The sequence below is a fragment of the Anastrepha ludens genome, chromosome 4 (genome assembly GCF_028408465.1).
Source record: "Anastrepha ludens isolate Willacy chromosome 4, idAnaLude1.1, whole genome shotgun sequence".
Lineage (NCBI taxonomy): Eukaryota > Metazoa > Arthropoda > Insecta > Diptera > Tephritidae > Anastrepha > Anastrepha ludens.
This window is the reverse complement of record NC_071500.1, coordinates 51605175-51622922: the sequence shown is the minus strand read 5'-3', so window position 1 is coordinate 51622922 and position 17748 is coordinate 51605175. Positions and strand designations below refer to the sequence as shown.

At 35.5% G+C, this 17748-nt stretch overlaps 1 protein-coding gene across 2 annotated transcripts in view; it reads left to right on the top strand.

The window, feature by feature from the left end:
• Positions 1–13547, top strand: part of LOC128862287 (protein SCAI) — a 45018-nt gene extending 31471 nt beyond the window's left edge. Inside the window, exons 1-10 of one of the 2 annotated variants that reach the window (XM_054100831.1) lie at positions 2671–2837; positions 2936–3075; positions 3143–3325; positions 7844–8074; positions 8167–8289; positions 9170–9298; positions 9643–9956; positions 12546–12800; positions 12865–13068; positions 13149–13547. In XM_054100831.1, coding sequence (XP_053956806.1) covers positions 2978–3075; positions 3143–3325; positions 7844–8074; positions 8167–8289; positions 9170–9298; positions 9643–9956; positions 12546–12800; positions 12865–13068; positions 13149–13393 — 1782 coding nt within the window. In that variant the 5' untranslated portion in view covers positions 2671–2837; positions 2936–2977 and the 3' untranslated portion in view covers positions 13394–13547. Of the gene's footprint in view, positions 1–2670; positions 2838–2935; positions 3076–3142; positions 3326–7843; positions 8075–8166; positions 8290–9169; positions 9299–9642; positions 9957–12545; positions 12801–12864; positions 13069–13148 lie in introns of those variants that run through there. The other variant, XM_054100830.1, reaches the window with a different exon arrangement.
• Positions 13548–17748: the final 4201 nt, after the last annotated feature.

The window sequence follows — 17748 nt, the reverse complement described above, 5'->3', positions numbered from 1 at the left end:
CATTTAAGTTTGAGGGAGGTAGCTCATGACCTTAGCGTGTCTCATTAATCAATGCGCAACATTTTACACCATCGATTGGGCATGATACGCGTGGCTGCTTGACTCGTTCCAAGAGAGTTGAATTTCTTTCAAAAAATCATCGGAAGAAGATGGCTGAAGATATCATATTGTGAACACTTTTTTGACAAAAAACTCGACAAATATCATCGAACAACCATCGCCTTCACCAGATTTAACCCACTGTGACTTTTTCCTTTTTCCAAAACTTAAATTGCCACTCCGCGCACGCCGCTTTGAGTCGATAGAGGCTATTAACTGCAAATGTAAAATACTTTCACGACAGCTATGTTTGAAGTGAATATTGGTTTTGCTTTTTATTTTTGTATTAATTTTAAACCGAATAACGAAGATACTGTTATTCGGTTTAAAATGCTGGCTTAAGGGGTGAAGTCCATGTAGAAGCCTCAAAATCGGTAATTTTTTAAAATATGATATGATAAAATAGTTGTATTATTTTGAATCTTTAACACAACTTTATTTAACCTTTCGAGAGTACACAAATTTTTTTTTTCATTTTTTTTTCGAAAATGGCGGCTCAGAATCATTTCTTGTCGGCTGCTTACGGCGCGAGGTCCCAAACTTCTCCATTTATTACTCTTAATCTATCGATCTGAAACAAAAAAATGAAATTGTTTTTTTTTATAACATATTACCGGAAAGGATGAACCTATAAAATTAAAAAGTACAAGTATAAAATTAATTATAAGTAGCCTTTAAAAATTCTGACTTTTAGGGCTATTTTATGTAATTTTTAACCCCCAAAAAGTAATTTATCCACCGGAAATATCTGAAATTTTAGGTTTATGTACAGAAAGGCCTCACCAAACTTCAAACAAATCGGTCGATAACTTTTTATGTTACAACACGAGCAGTTTTTAAAAATACCGTTTCGAGATAAATGAGTTTAAAGTATTAGGTACAGGAGCGCGCGGACCGCTCTCTACATAGTTAGTGGGCTATAGAAGCTATAATATTAGGAATTTTCGCATGAAAAAAATCGATTTTTTGAAAATTTTACATGGACTTCTTCCCTTAAGACTCATTTACATTATTTTTTCGTAAAATTTTTGCGCAAAATGTTTAAAACTGTTTTATCGTCGATTATGCTACGATTTCTAACATGCCGATCAATCCGGAATATTTCTGAAATTCTATCGACATTATCGACATTTTCTTTAACTTTAAAAAATGCCTTAACGGAAACCATAATCGGGACCATAAACACCATTCACAATTTCAGCGGTTTGGCTTGCATTTTCTCCTTTATCAAAGAAAAACTGTAAAATGTACCGAATTTCCTCTTTGTTGACTTCCATTACTAACACCCTGTAGCTTACAACTGAATGAAACAAAAAAAAAAAACAGCAAAAGAATTTGTTTAATGTGAAATGTAACCTTGTCAACGAGCATAAACTTTAAACACTTATTTATCGATCACTACCGATTTACCGAGAAAATAATAGATTTCTTTTTTCACGGACTAATATTAGCCAAATGAAAACAAAGATCGAAAGAATATCATAAGATACTAAATTTTTTCTTAAGCAAAATGTCTGAGTTTCGCTGGATTGGTAGATGTTAAAACACTTCCTATACAAACTGTATCTAATTTTGTAGCATTGTGCCACAAGTTTGCTAACCGCTTTGCGTGAAATTACTCCCCCTGTTAAGTTGCTAAATATGAATGTGTGACTGTCGTTTGCAGTGTGCACATTTTTATAGACTACGAAAATATTTACAATTACCCTACAGTTATCGGTGCATCTAGCAGAAAAATCATTGAGTTCTTGTACTAAGTTACCCCAAAAGCCAATTCTCACCCCCTTTATGCACGTCAAGTGTGCCACTTAGATTCCGTACGATACTGTATTACCGGCTCTGCCAGTCTATCCTCTCCTCCGCTCTTACCTACAATGCATACATCACCGCCAATCATCGTGTGTACACTTGTGTACAAGTATGTAATTGAATCCCTCGGTACGTAGCTTGTCATTGAATGAAGATTTTCATATTTTCGATTTTTTTTTGTAATCCTATATTTCGTTGTATTTCAAGTGCAATCAGATATGTAGTTACATATAGTATAGAGTATATAGTCGGTAGTCGTATATGCAACTATTTGTATGCACATACATAGACACACTCTTGTGAATAAGTGTGTATGCGGCGACATAAGTACGAAAAGATGTACTATACAGCAGATGCTGCTACTGATGATGATGATGATAGCAGACTACGTAGTGTTGGTGCCGCCAAGTTTGGCGTCGATGATGCCTTCAGTGGCGATTATTGAATCAAAAGATGATTCAGTTTGTTTATTTGTACCTCTGACGTCTACCCTGTTTGCTCACTCCCCTCCACCGCTTTCATCCGCATATTAACCCTGCTTTGCATTGAATGATTTAATTGGCAACGACTCTAGGCGAATATTAGATACATTCAAGTGCTTAATCGTTTTTTCTATGTGAGTGCCACTCATAGATACCCGTTGCGGCTGGCACACCCCTTCAACGGGCACCACTTTGGTAAGTGTGCCACAGACGCCGCTACAATCATATTTCTTTCCCATTCAGTATGCCAGTATTTCATAGTTCAGTAGGCAAATGTGAAAGAGCGCAATGAGATTTTGATTTTGTTCGGTAGCTATGAGTGGACAAAACAATTAGAAAGTTGTTGTAAAAACAAAGGAAAAAACACGAAATTGAATTAAAAAGCTTCAGCGCTCAAATACTTTTTATTCGTATGGTGGAATACAGTTGGTTTGCTATATTTTAGCTGTATGTATGATATTTTTCCAATCACCAAAATCGTTTCAATTAATCTTTAAACAGTTTATTCATACTCGTTGACTTCTGCATTTGACTCTTGATTTCAGCTCCTTGGTAAAATACACATAGCACATTACAATTGAAACGGTATGGTGAAAATGGAATCCACAGAAGAACAGGATCGAAAGTTAGTATTGGAGTTTTGCCATTTGCTCGAGAAATCTAAGCAACTGTTCAATGGCCTCAGGTGAGGGAAATGATTGCTTAATTAAATTTTATACAACTTTTACTAAATTTTATATTTTATTCTGTAGAGACTTGCCACAATATGGACACAGACAGTGGCAGGCGTATTTCGGGCGTACATTTGATGTGTATACAAAATTGTGGAAATTCCAACAACAGCATCGTATGGTATTGGACTCGAAATACGGATTGAAGCGATGGCAAATCGGTGAAATTGCAAGCAAAATTGGACAGCTTTATTATCATTACTAGTAAGTGCATAAATATAAGCTCATGAAAATAAGTGGAGGCGAGTATAGTAGGATTGTAACTTTACATGTAGGTATGCACGTAGAGTAATTAAGTGACCATTTTTGAAAACGGCAATTTTAAATTAATGAATTGCTAAAAACCTTTAGAAAATTACCGGTACAATCAAAAAACTATTACTTACTTAGTTCTTAGAGACTTCATGCATTTCTGTTTTTAAATGGAGGGATCTATAACGGTGGATGATTTTTATTGAGGTGCTTTGCCCATACATAAATACAATCGGGGGAGTGCGATTGAATGCCGAAATTTTCACGTACACAGTTGGTATCGAACCAGGGATCAACCGATTGTTATTCATGTACAAATATTCTCAACTCCAGCGGCTGTTAACTATAAAATTTTAGGTGCGAACTCATTTGCTCATTTTGCTATGCCCCTAAATCAAATTCATTTTGTCTACTCTAACGCTTCCGCTCCCTAAATTCTGCTTTACAATATTCTATTCTCTTGGGTAAAAATTCTGGAAAAAAGCAGCGTAATCTGAAATCCCAAGCAAGATAATTGAAAATAAATAACTCCAGCAAGAAGGAGCAGATGGAATAACCCACGACTATGTTCTGGCCGCCGTAGCCGGGTTGGGTTTGGTGCGTGTCTATCATTCGGAATTCACATAGAGAACGTAGGTTCGAGTCTCGGTGAAACACCAAAGGCGGTCGCCCCTCGGCAGGCAATGACAAACCTCTGAGTGTATTTCTGGCATGAAAAAGCTCCTCATAAAAAATATCTGCCGTTCGGAGTCGGCTTAAAACTGTAGGTCCCTCCATTTGCGGAACAACATCAAGACACACGCCAAAAATAGGAGGAGGAGCTCGGCCAAACACCCAAAAAGGGTGTACGCGCCAATTATATATATATGATAATCAACCACAACAACAATAACCACGTAATGATGGATGGCAAAGAAGTAGAGTTCGCATATAGCTTCTGCTATCTATGCTGCACTATAGCAGTGGCCCCCGGGGAAGAGGAAGACGTTAACAATAGATTGAGCAAATCAAGGGCTATTTCCGAGTGCTTATAGAAAATTTGGGCAAACTCGCAAATGTCCAGAAACACCAAACTCCGGATATTCAACGGCTGTGTCAAGTCGACGCTGGAAGTGAAACGTGACTTGTTTCGAAAACGATCACGCGGAAATTCCAATGCTTCGCCCCCAAATGCTTGGGGATAATAATAATAAAATATTCTGGCCCAACATAATAAGTGTCGTAGAACTGTGGACAAACGAATGAGGTACCCATCTTACATCATCTAACAAACAGGAAATGGTGTTGTATAGGCCACGCTCTGAGAAAATCGTCCTACAGTATTACAAGAATGGCCCTAGATGAGAATTCTCAGGAAAGCAGAAGCCGTGACCGACTAAATAACACCTACAAAAGATCCATCCTGCATGATTTATCCTCCATAAACAAAGAGTAACTGCGTACGTTGAAGGAGCTTTGTATAGGTCCCATGCTCCTCAAAGGAATAAACAGAAAAAAAGCACAACCGATGAAATTCTTCTACACATTTGTAATGTCAGGAATGCCAGCAAAAGGCATGCTAAAATTCTAGCGAAGGAAGTGAATGGCACATCTGGTAAACCGTTGACGCAAATGCACAATATTTGGTTCATAGATTAATCAGAGATCATATCGATAGATCATAGGCTCGCCGACACCCACGTCATTGTTTACAGTTATGTTGTCGAGGTTATAAGAGACTTCGTATATCTTGAAACGAGCATTAATACCGATAACAATGTCAGCCTTGAAATCCAACAAAGAATCTCTCTTGCCAACACGTCCCACTTTGGACTAAGTAGGCAATTGAGTAGTAAAGAGGACTTTACTCGATGAACAAAACTAACACTCTACAAGGCTCTCATCATGTCCTCCTAATGCATGGCGTAGAAGCTTGGAAGATGATAATATCCGTGAAGCGTCTCTTGGAGTGTTAGAGAGAAAGATTCTGCGGACGCTTGTTGGACCTTTGCACTTTGGTGACGGCGAATATCGCAGGCATGGAACGATGAGCTGCATAAGCTTTACGACGACATATACATAGCGGAGCGAAAAAGGTTCAGCGGCTTCGTTGCCTGGGTCGTGTCGTGGAAACAAACGCTCCGGGTCTGAAAGTATTCGATGTGGTACCAGCTGATGGTAGCAGAGGAAGAGGAAAGCCTTTTCTGCGTTCAAAAGATCGGTGTTTCCAACTGGCGCCGGTTAGTACGAGAAAGAAACGACTGGCGCGCTTTGTTAAACTCGGCCGAAATCGCGTAAGCGGTTATCGCGCCAATAAAGAATAAGAAGAAGATCATACATATTTGACGCAATGTATTCTATTTTGCATATACATATGTCCCTTGGGCGAGGGTAAAGCCAATGTTGAAAAAGGGAGCAGTGCTACGCCTTATTCGAGAAAGTTACCAAATTTACAATATTTGGTATACTATATATATCTTATATATATATGTGAGTGGACATATATTATTTATGTGACCTTTTCAAAACAACTGTTAGATATTGGTCACCGTAAAGTTCAAATTGACCTAGAAACAAAATGTATTTCGCATAATTTTGCATCAATTTCAAAAGTGTTTCCACGGATTGAACTCAACTACAAACATCGTCATCATTGGCTGTAAAAAACAATGGCGTCCGCGCAATCAACAATGTGGCTAAGGACAAGTTGTAGGAGAGTGTTCGACCTACAAGTCAGTTGACAGCGAAATGAATTCAGATTGTTAACTGTCCGATTAAGCTCGTCAATTCTTCTTGGTAATGCGTCTTAATGGTAAATCAAGAGGAGAAGTTGTTCAGATTTCAAGAATATATAGCATCTCAAATGATATGCAATTTATTTTATTTATTCATTTAATTTTATTTTTAAACATTTGTACAATAATAAATCATTTAACAAATAACTGCTGAGCAGCGCTAGCAACAAAGGCCTTCGGCTGTCTCTAAATTAATACTAGGTTTATAATAGATTAGTGATTGATATTATATTCATCTTAACAGATCAGTCTTTTTCGGAAACTCATACAGCTTATTAATGTTTCCAGTGGTGGTCTCTCTCAGAAGATTGAGAGGGTCGAGTGCGTTAAAGATTTCGTGTCGGAGTGTGTCAATGATTTGACATTCTACCAATATGTGTATTATCGATGCATACTCATCGCGAAATGGGAATTTGCTAGGAGGGGCACGTAGAAAAATATGTCTAGGAGTTAAAATGGTGTGTCCGAGCGTAGACGGATGAAAGGCTTTATCTTAGGGATACCAGCAGGAAGATTGAGTTTTGTTCTGGATGGATTGATATCAGAATAGTGATGTTTTGTAAATTTTCCAGTCGATAATTAGCTGTCTGGATCTCTCCCTTGCAATTGCAGCGAAGATATATTTTTTTGTTGTGTAAGTGAACATTACAGATGGAGTCATCGCAGCGCTTTTAGCGGTAGTGTCTGCTTTCTCGTTGCCTTTGATTCCAACGTGTTCAAGAGTCCACATCAGTCTGATTTTTCTCGGAGAGGTAAATAGTGTATTGCGGATGATATTTACTTAATTTTGATCATTGAGTGGGGATTCAATAGCTTCAATGCATGAGCTACTGTCGGCGCAAATGATAAACTTGCCCTTACTGCGCTTGGCAAACATCACTGCTTGAAGTATGGCTGCTAGTTCGGCAGTAAAATCGGAACATATGAGGTGTAGTATACCTAGGCTGATGATATGTCCATTTTCTCTTGTTACTGCAAAAGAGGTGTTGTGGTACGTTTTGGAGCCATCAGTGATCCATTCTGCTGTAAAATTATTTTTCCTTCGCAAATATTGTATTAAATTTTTCTTTTGGAGTGTTTGCCTTTGCCAGTTGCAGTGTTTTTATCGTATGCAGATTTGTTTTTATCATTCAATTCATTCAATCACCCGGGTCGACGCATAATTCTTGGTATTGCGTTTTAATGGTGAATCAAAAGGAGAATTTGTTCAGATTTCAAGAATATCTAGCATCTCAAATGATATGCAATTTAATTTCAAACGCTTGCAGTTCCCGCTCGTCTTGCTTTCTGAATGTCGGCAAATAAAGCACGGCGAGAGTTTGTGGATTATATCTCAAAAATCATTGTTCGTATGTGGCATGTTCTCGTGTGGAAACTCGAAAACTTTATTCATTTTTACACAAGATGGAAAGATAAAAAATAGTGCGTACCCAAACGCACTGAAATGAAGTAACTTATTATACAAATAGGGTTTTTATATTGGCGCAGCCGGGCACGTTAATAATACATAAAATATAAAAAGTCAAATAACAATTTGATCACATCCCTTTTTTTGGTTATTATTTCAATGAAGATCCCGAAATCTGATTATCAGCAGGACCATGAGTTTAGGCATTACTTCACCTATTTTTATATTCTTGCTTCTTTGTGAATAACTGTTTAATGCGTCCTATTCTTTGGATTATTTCGTTTACAGCTTAAGAACCAGCGAAACGAACTACCTGAATGAAGCTTATCAATTTTATGCAGCTATTAGGGGTAGAGCATATTATTCGCGTGCGATCAAAGAGGATCGGCCCGATTTAATGGTGAAGAAGTTGCGTTATTATGCGCGATTTATTGTTGTTTGTTTGCTGTTGAAGAAAATGAAGCTGGTTCGTGAGTTAGTGACGGAGCTAGAAAACCAAATACAGGAATACACAGCAACGTAAATAAATATGTCACAACAAAAAACATATTTTTAAGTTTATAAATTAGCAGAAAAATCAATTTAAATTCAATTTACTTTTACTATTGCAGTTACGAACCAGAAGATCATTTAGAATGGTCACTAGTTTTAGAAGAGATAAAAGGTTTTATAAAAGCTGAAGCTGCCGTGGCTGTTCTTCATGCGGATTCCAACCCCATCATACTTTCACACAGGTGAGACTAAATGCAAAACTGTACACGGACGCCGTGAAAACGCCGTCACCGTCGCCCGTGCTTTCTGTGGGAGGAAATAGAGTTTAATTAAACCTAAAAAAACTAATTTACTAACTAACTAATTAAAAAAGAAATACTAAGTGTTGAATTGTACATATTTTTTTTTTGGGAGGTACTCTGGTTACTAATTTAATTTGGACGTTATTTGATTTGGATAAGTTTCTTTAAAAATAAGTTAAGTTAACATGTTAAATTATGGTTATTAATAATATTTTTAGTTTGAATTAATACGATATTTATATATAGGTTATTGTGCTTATCACAGAAGACTTGAAACATCCGAAACAATCATATAACAACATCAAGGTCATCAGTGCATTCATTATTTTCATAAACTTTCGCATTCATGAGCGAAATCGCTAATCAATAATTCAGCATTGTTCATTAATTCACTGAAAAACTATTTACGATTCATGAAATTTTTCCTTTGACATAAATTTTACATTTTAAATTTTTTCCATATTCAAAGTGATTTTTTGTTTTCGTTGTGTTGCTGATGACACTGTTGTTGTTATTATTATTGTTAATTTATCTCCATCTCACCGATCAACGCGTCACTTGCACACACATGTCAGTCAGTTGATCAGTCAAGCCATCACCTCTATATCACACTCCAGCAATCCCTTCACCACTATATTCATATTCACTGCGTGCCGCACATTGCAGCACGTTCACCACATCCTCCACACTCACCATCACCCCATCACACACCATTTATAGCATCACATTCTCAATTCTTCTGTGAAAGCACGGGCCCACACTGTCGTCTCTTTAGAATAGCTTGACTTCACCAACTGATATTCAGTGGTTCCGGTTCTAGGTTGTCGCCGCTAACGACGCCACCGTGTGAACGATCGCCCCACATGACGTTGAGCCTGCAGGAGATACTCATTGTAGGTTCGGCGTGCGAACAGGCGAAGTTCTCCGAGTTAACAATGGACATGTTTAGGTAAATTGAAATTTATTTTATCGTCTCCTTATGTCAGAAGCAGGAATGTGAAAAGTTTCCAATTTTGAGTTAATGGGTTGCCTCGATTAGCCTTGGATTATACCAAAACCCAGAATACTACGCATACTCAAGAGGTCACAAGTAAATTTTTTCATCAGAAACCAAATCTTCTATTTTTACGTGTGCAATACCTGTAAACGTTTATACTTAATTTCCGAATATGTTCAGTGTGATACAGTTTCTGGCATAAGGCGGAAGATATGTATAGAAAATTAAAAAATGTTATTGAAAAATGTATGCATATTACAGAATATATTGACTAATGTATTGTTTTTTGGTTGTAGAATGTTACAAACACTCGAAAGGGAGCCAACGGAATCAACGCATCCGATGAGCATTACACATGGCATGCACGGGCACGATGCCAGCCCGGCTGCCAGCCGCATACCACCATATGGTGTTCCAGGTTCTAAGGGTTACTTAGAAAATGGCCGTCATTATCGAGACAATCCTCACAAATATTTACTATACAAGCCTTCTATTAGTCAACTTCTGGTGTTCTTAGCTAGCGGATTTAAAGAATTGCCTCCAGGAGGCGCATTACTCTTATATATGTCAGCTGACGGTTGTTTCTCGACTACAAAGCATCCAGAGGATTGTAAGTATCTGTATTTAGTTTCATAAAAAGCGAATATATGTATATGTTCTAAGAATTTTTTTATATTATCTGATGCGTATAAATTTCAGCTTATAACACGGGTGGTGTTAGCAAGATGAGAGTTAATTATCTCATCAAACATACATACCACCTTGATCAAAAAGTACTGTAGTTAATGATTTGAGATTACGCCGTGATGCCATAAAGTTGGTCGCAAAGGACCTGATACATGATTTCCAAGGCTGAATCCGGCCCAATATTCATCAAACGCTCTGGTGGATAGAGTTAGTTTCGTGATGTGGCAGTTAATCAACAGTGGGGGGAAACGCGATTTTAAATTTTCATCTCATAATGTTTTTGATGAATACATTCAGAAAATTCGTTGGCTACTGCCTCAGATTAGGCAAAGTGACGAGCATTCGAAGTCTGACAGTGCTATAGGCTACTAGGACCGTTTTTATATGGTCCTTAAGGGCTTAGGCTACGATTTATCTGAATGCTTATGAGGTGGTGAGCGTAACGCTTTTCTGGATCAGGTTTCAGATTTTCTGATTTTCTCAGTACATTTCTAATTTTTTTTAATTAAAACATACAGATTTTTGGTAAATTCGAAAAAAGCATCGACTTTTTCATGTTTCTTGGGATTTGTACTGGATATTAATGGTAATTTTTAATTTTTAGTTATTATTAATTTTTTATTATTAAAAAATCCGCTCTCTCTATTTGTCGATGTCTCTAAAATAAATAGCAGATGTAGGCTAAATCTATTGCGAAAATGCTTTTAACACTAGAAATTTTCAGTAGTCTATTCTCGACGCAATTGTTTTCATTATCTCTATTTTTGATGATATAACCTTTCTGTGCGGCAGGCTAATTACCTACCCTGTCAAATAGATTAACGAAACCAACGCAAGACAAGTCTTGTCGAGGCCCTATGCTCCAAAAAAAAACCTTTCTGGGAGAAAATTAATTTTATTTACTAATGAATTCCTTTAAGCCAAAACTTCTTCAGATGGATATGAAACATCAAAATATGATGATTTTAAAAGAAGATTTGAGATTTGATTCCGAAGGCAGTTTAGACAAAGAAGGAAATAAGTTTAACAGCAATTAAATAAAAGATATTCACAAATTTGTTTATCCCAAAGTTTGGTGGAGACCGCCATTTAATTCGCCATTTACCAATAGTTTTTTGTCAAGGTGCTACACACAGCTGCGTTGCTCACCACACGAGATACTCTTCTGTTTGCCAAGTATGCTCGTGTCACGTCTGTTGGTGTAACACAAAATAAAAGGACTTTCAAAAGCGACGCCTAGATTTCAATAGTGAATAATTGCTAGACGGTACCTGTTTTTATGTCATCTTTGACATTGGTGAAGTAGACAGATGTACATATGTGCGACTTCAAACCATAGAGCAGGTTTTAAAATTATTGCAACTTGTTATGAAAATTTTCGTGATTTTTTTTTTTGGAAATAATCGCTCGAATGCGTCGAAAATTCAAAGGTTGGTGAAAAAATTTCAATAACTGGTTCTTTCGAGTATAGAAAAAGGACTGACAAACAAAAAACTGAATGTTCTGTTGAAAATATTGCGGCTGGCGCCCAAAGTGTTGCTGTACAACTTTCAACGTCGATATATCGGCGTTCTCAACAACTCATGAATGGACTGTTTGGTGGATTTTAACTGTAGACGTGCTTATGGTGGATATTTGAATAATACCATTTTTCACATGCAATTTTTAAGAGCCATATTTTGAATAAAGATAATAAAACTTGAAAGAATCTAAGTTTTTACATGCTTAAATTAATGCAACATCTAGGCGCGTCTTTTGAAAGGCCTTTTATAATTAATATATTATTATTAAGTGCGCAATTAAGTTCCCGCTGTTTGTCAATAGATGCCGCCAGCAGTGTGTGCTAGATTCTAACCTAACCTAAACGTCAAAAACCAAGCTTAGACATATGTATGGTAAACAAACTGCTTCGACACATTACGTCGTCGTCTTTTAAAAGTGTTAAAACCAAACGAAACCATCAACTTCAATTGCGATTGAGCCGAACACTGTGCGAGGAGCGGCCGCAATACGCGATGAGGTATGAAAAAGTGATTCTACAGCATGACAACGCTCGGCCTCACGTTGCCAAACCCGTTAAAACCTACTTGGAAACACTGAAATGGGAAATCCTACCCCACCCGTCATATTCTCCAGATATTGCGCGGTCCGATTATCACCTGTTCCGATCGGTGGTCCGATCACATGGTCTAGCTGACCAGCAGTTCCATGTATATGAAGACATCAAAAAATGACTTGAACCGTGGATAGTCTCTCAAGATGAACAGTTTTACCGCGACGGTATACGAGATCTACCAGAAAGGTGGAAAAAAGTAGTAGCCAGCGATGGGCAATACTTTCAATGATTCACTTGTAACCATTTGTTCAGAATAAAGTTGTATTTTCATCGAAAAAAAACAGCGAGAACTTAGTTTCGCACCTAATAATTAAAATAATATCATCTAAATTTATAATTAAAACAATACAATCTGTTAAGCTATTCAATCAACCACACTTCTTATTCCATTTACAGATGGTTATGAATTGGGTGGCATTGCAACGAGCGTTAAGCGTGATGGTGTCGAAGGCGGTGGTATCGCATGCCGAGGGAAATCCTATAAGGAGAACCATTGTTTGTATCCCGGCGATTTGTATCCCTTTACACGAAGACCAATGTTCATTATCATCGATTCTGATAATTCATTTGTTTTTCAACACATTCCCCGGTACTTTGGTCAACCATTAGTCATCTTAATGTCACCACAAGATGTACCGCCCGCATTTCAAGGTAACTACATTTTTTCTCCGTAAATTCATTTATGAATCATTATCTACATTGTTCTTCATTACAGCTGATGTGCAACATCATGGATCGCTATTCACCCTGTTCCTGCATTCCCCACTCACGGCGCTCTGCTACATTTGTAATGTCGGTGATGTGCCCATACATCATTGGGAGCGCTGCCAATCACATGTAGATCGTTTCATAACAGAGGCATCAAGACTTGTGACGCGTTGTCGCATCGATGAAATCGAACAAGGCATAGGTTTTATAGGTATGAACGAGTAAAGTAATAGCTGTATGTTTGTAAAATATTAATAATAATTTATTTTTGGTTTTGTTGCCCATTTATAGACTCGTCGTACGTTCAATTCTTCGGTGATGACTTTTTACGTACGCTAATTCTACGTTTCGTCTTCTGTGATGTTGTACTGAGATTGCATCGTGGCTTTCGTGGACGACATATGAGACCACGATGCGAGCCACCGCTGCCATCCAATGAGTTACTGGATCATCCATCATTGTCGCATATAATATTCCAATTAGCGTCGGCGCTCGATGTGCGCGGTCATTTCTCCGATGGACCTGAATGCGACTGATGATTTTTTAGTAATACTTATAAAAATATTTATTATTTAAATTTACTTGTAATACATAAAATAGTAATTAGTAGTACAGCATTAGCAAAGAGATTAAGAGTGGCGGCTGGTGGAAAATTATGTAATTGTAATATTATTAGCAATGGATATAAAATTGAAAGCAAAATGAGTATATTTAATTATTGTGTATTTATTATGATAAAATTACTGTAATTTTCTATACAATATATATATAAATATTAATATTTATTTTCTTCTTTTTATAGGTTCTATAACTACTTTTTTACATAATTACATACATACTTAAGTACATGCAGACAAATATGAGAAAAAAAATTCCAATTTCATAATTGTAATAGAAATGGATTAATTTTTTATTTCTTTTTCGCTATTAATTATAATAAATTGTAGGTATACTTTAACGGTTATTACAGCTAACAAATTTTACAACTGAGCAAAAGAAAACCGGTAATATTATTACTATAGAATACAGCTAGAAAATAGTGTTGAGCTTCAATTGATGCAAAAAATTACGAAAAGTCTCAAAGAGACATACATAGTATATGCAAACATTTGTATATCGCTGAAAAAAGTTAATATAAAGGCCGAAATATATTTATAATCATATTAAAATAGACAGAAACTCATCAAAAGTAAACGCTTTGACAAAAAGTGTATACAAATTTCTAGTTGCTGTGCTTAAATGACTTAATCAAATTATTATTCCTTACTATATACATATGTACATGCATATGTAAGTACATCCTGTGAAATATGTTAAGTTGAGACTCTTGATTTTTGAAAAGAGAATTATTATATTCACAGACTAGTAACAATATTCACACTGGAGCTTTTATTTGGGGACTACTATTAGTGCCCACTAATCGTTGAAGTGACTACTGACGCGTGATTGAATCTTGGCATGAAAGTTCTTGAACTTTCAGTGTTTGTCAAAAGGCATACTAAATATTTATTAAGCAAAATTTTGAACTTTTAATAAAAAAATTATATACCAATGGGATAATTATGCCGTGTAATAAATTCATGGCGGCATTTGCTTACTTTATCTCATTAGAAACTAATACGTTGTCGTTGATGTTTTTGTAACAAAGCAAAAATTCGGTACATTTTATAGTTTTTCTTTGATAAAGGTAAAAATGCAAGCCAGGCCGCTGAAATTTTAAATGGTCTTAATGATACCGATACTGTAACAGCCAATTACGTGTAATTTCGATTTCGTACATTCTGTTCAGACATTTTTGATGTAAAAGAAAATGCCAATAATGTCGAAAATGACGATAAAATCATAAAAATAATCGAAGTTAACCGACATGTTAGGAGTCGTAGCATTGCCCAGGAGCTAAAGATCGACCATAAAACAGTTTTAAACCATTTGCGCAAAAAGTTTACGCAAACATAATGGATTTAGTTTTGCTCATAATATATTAGTTTATATATATTATATATATAAACATATATATAAACTAATATATATACAATATATATTAGTATAATTTTCTTTAACTCCGATTGGAACGTAGAACCGATTCCCGTGGAAACGACAGGAAGCAATACTGAGCAATAATAACTCGAAAAAAGCCGAGTTTACTTGATGTATATATCATTTTTAATATGACGTTTGGAGAACAACCCAACTCCAGTTTTTAAGGCTGGATCGAACCGAACCGAATAGGACTTTGATTAATTTTCGCCGAAGCCGAACCGAACATATTCAAGTGCCCAAGTAATAAATAAGCAATGAATTTTTAAAAGCCCAGTATTTTTCTTCATAAAAAAGGAAAAAATGGTATATAATTTTCAATTACATTAGTTTAAGCTATTAAGCAAAATGATATGTTTGTAAAAATAATGAAACAAGAAATTTTACTTGTGTACCATACATGCAGCCATCATTGTTTCCTCGAATCCTAGCGGGGCATAGGGCGCCATATAGTAATTATTTAGTACGAATATCTGAATAATTTTACGCTGTAATGTAAAAACAAAAACTGACTTACAGCCCTAAACAAATGTTCAAGAAATATAGTCGATAAAAGATAAGCAGATATATATTTGAAAGCACTTTTTCCTACAGAAAATGTGGCTTTTGATACAGGTATTCAAAAATTTCAGAATTTCTAGGCTGCAGATATTCTTCAGATAAGTGGCCAATTTATTTTTGAATGAAAAACCGTTTGTTTTAAATATGTATTATTGTTGCAAATCATATTTTTATCGCTGAAAACATAAAAATTAAGTAACGCTCGACCAAAGCCTGTTTTTTTTTTTTGAGATTTTACCGAAGCCTAACCGAAACGCAGCTGAACTTTTGTGACCGAACGTGGTTGAGGCTGAAACAAAAGTCCGGTTGTTCCCTAATGACGTTCTCTAAAGCAAACACTGCACATTACAGCCTATTTGCATTAAGAGCTGAACTAGCATTAAGAGTTCTGTTAAATTTCAGAAATATTAAGTATTTTCAACACAACATAGGCAACTCAAACTGCTAATTTTTGTTTTATTTCAGGTTCGTCGACCACTGATGGTTACAGGAGCTGTACATAAGGATTTTTATTTATTTATTTATTTATATGAAGTATAATTATAAATAACTACATTACAGTAGTAAGGCAACTAGCCTCTAGGGCTATTAGCCTGGCATTTTTATAAAACGAGGCTAATTCGATAGTTTCATTGGTTTTTTTTATTTTAGAATTTATTTGTTCGTTTACAATCTAAAACATATATTTTTGCTGGACATAAGGGGCAGCATTTTTGTCTGGAATGTAAAGAATGTAAGCTACGAGTTAGACTTACAGGATTTGTAGGGTTTACAGATAAACGTTTCTTTGTTTTCTTTTTTTATTGCGAGTCATTTATCGCCTATCCTTTATTGAGAAGTTTAAGAAGCAGGATGTAGGGTTTACCAATGACAACCAGCTGTATTTTTAAACAAAACTCATTTAGAAACCATTAAACTTTATAAACTACAAAACTAATAAATGAACTCTAAAACGAAATAAATGAATAAAACATAAATATTTTCGGTGGCAACACAAGGGCCTCTACATATTTGGCCGAGGTGCGTCGTAAGACAGCCACTTTAACTAACCTAACCTTGCTTGGTTGACTAAAGTGGTGATTCATTCAGAATCCAACCAGCGCTTCCGCACAATTTTGTTGCCACATCCTCGTTAGCAACTTGTTTAACGATTATTTACAGCATGAATATATCCAGTCTATGCGATTTAAGTAGCTTATTAGCGTGTCGACATCTAATCTAAAATAAATATTTTGAAAATTTTCCAGTGAATTTCAAACTTACACAGATTAAGAAGCTTTGATGTTGCTATGCTGTTTTATCAACTTGACTGTGATGATGAATGAGAGCCTAAGTTGAGTATGGAAAACTATTTTATTGTTGCAAACTAAGTTGAGCATTGAAAACTATTTTGAACATAAATATAAGTTTTTAAATTGAGAAACTGTTAGTAAAACTCCAAAAATTGTATCACTTTTCAATTTAATATTGTATTAAAATTAAGCAACTTTTCTATAATAAGTTTTTCGCTGAAATAACTTTTTTTTCTCGAAATCTGATTTTTATTTAATTTCATAATCACAATTTTATTTTTAATTATTTCATTGTCTTATTAGTCCTAAAGGCATATGTATGTATATATTAGTATTTTGTGCTGCCAAATTTCATATGTTCATATGTATGGCGAAGTCATTTAACCACAGCAATCCCTGTTGTTGCGTCCCGGTATGAGTATAGAAGCTTTAAATACTAGGATGCCCATAGCATCCAATGCTGATAGTTAAGATGAAGCTTTAAAAGCTGCAATTTATTCAGTTAAGTACGTAAATCTGTTGTTCTCTACCTCTTATTTAACTAGTCTTTCTGCCACCCAAAAGGCAACTAAAATGTCCTTTATGCTCATGACTGGTCAAACAATATACAACAGTTGAACACCGAATTGCTTTTTCCAATAATGTATTTAAATGCAGATACGAATAAAGAGGAAGCAAAAAAAAAAAACAAAAAAAAAAAAAAAAAAAAAACAGAAACGTATGAAGAAATAAAAAATACAAGTAAAAGAAATCGAGAAAAAAAATTAAATTTAGCTCACTTTCTATACGCAAATAAAAAATAAGCATTAAATCTAAAATATAATATATAAAGCAAAGAAATATGATGAAGAATTATGAAATCGAGAAAAAAAAGAAACAAAAAACCAAAAAACCAAACGAGGTAAACTGTATTTTTACTATAAAAAACGCGGTAGATTTGTGTGAATGACCGACCACACAGCAAGATTTATGTATAATACTTATATATAATGCTATAGATA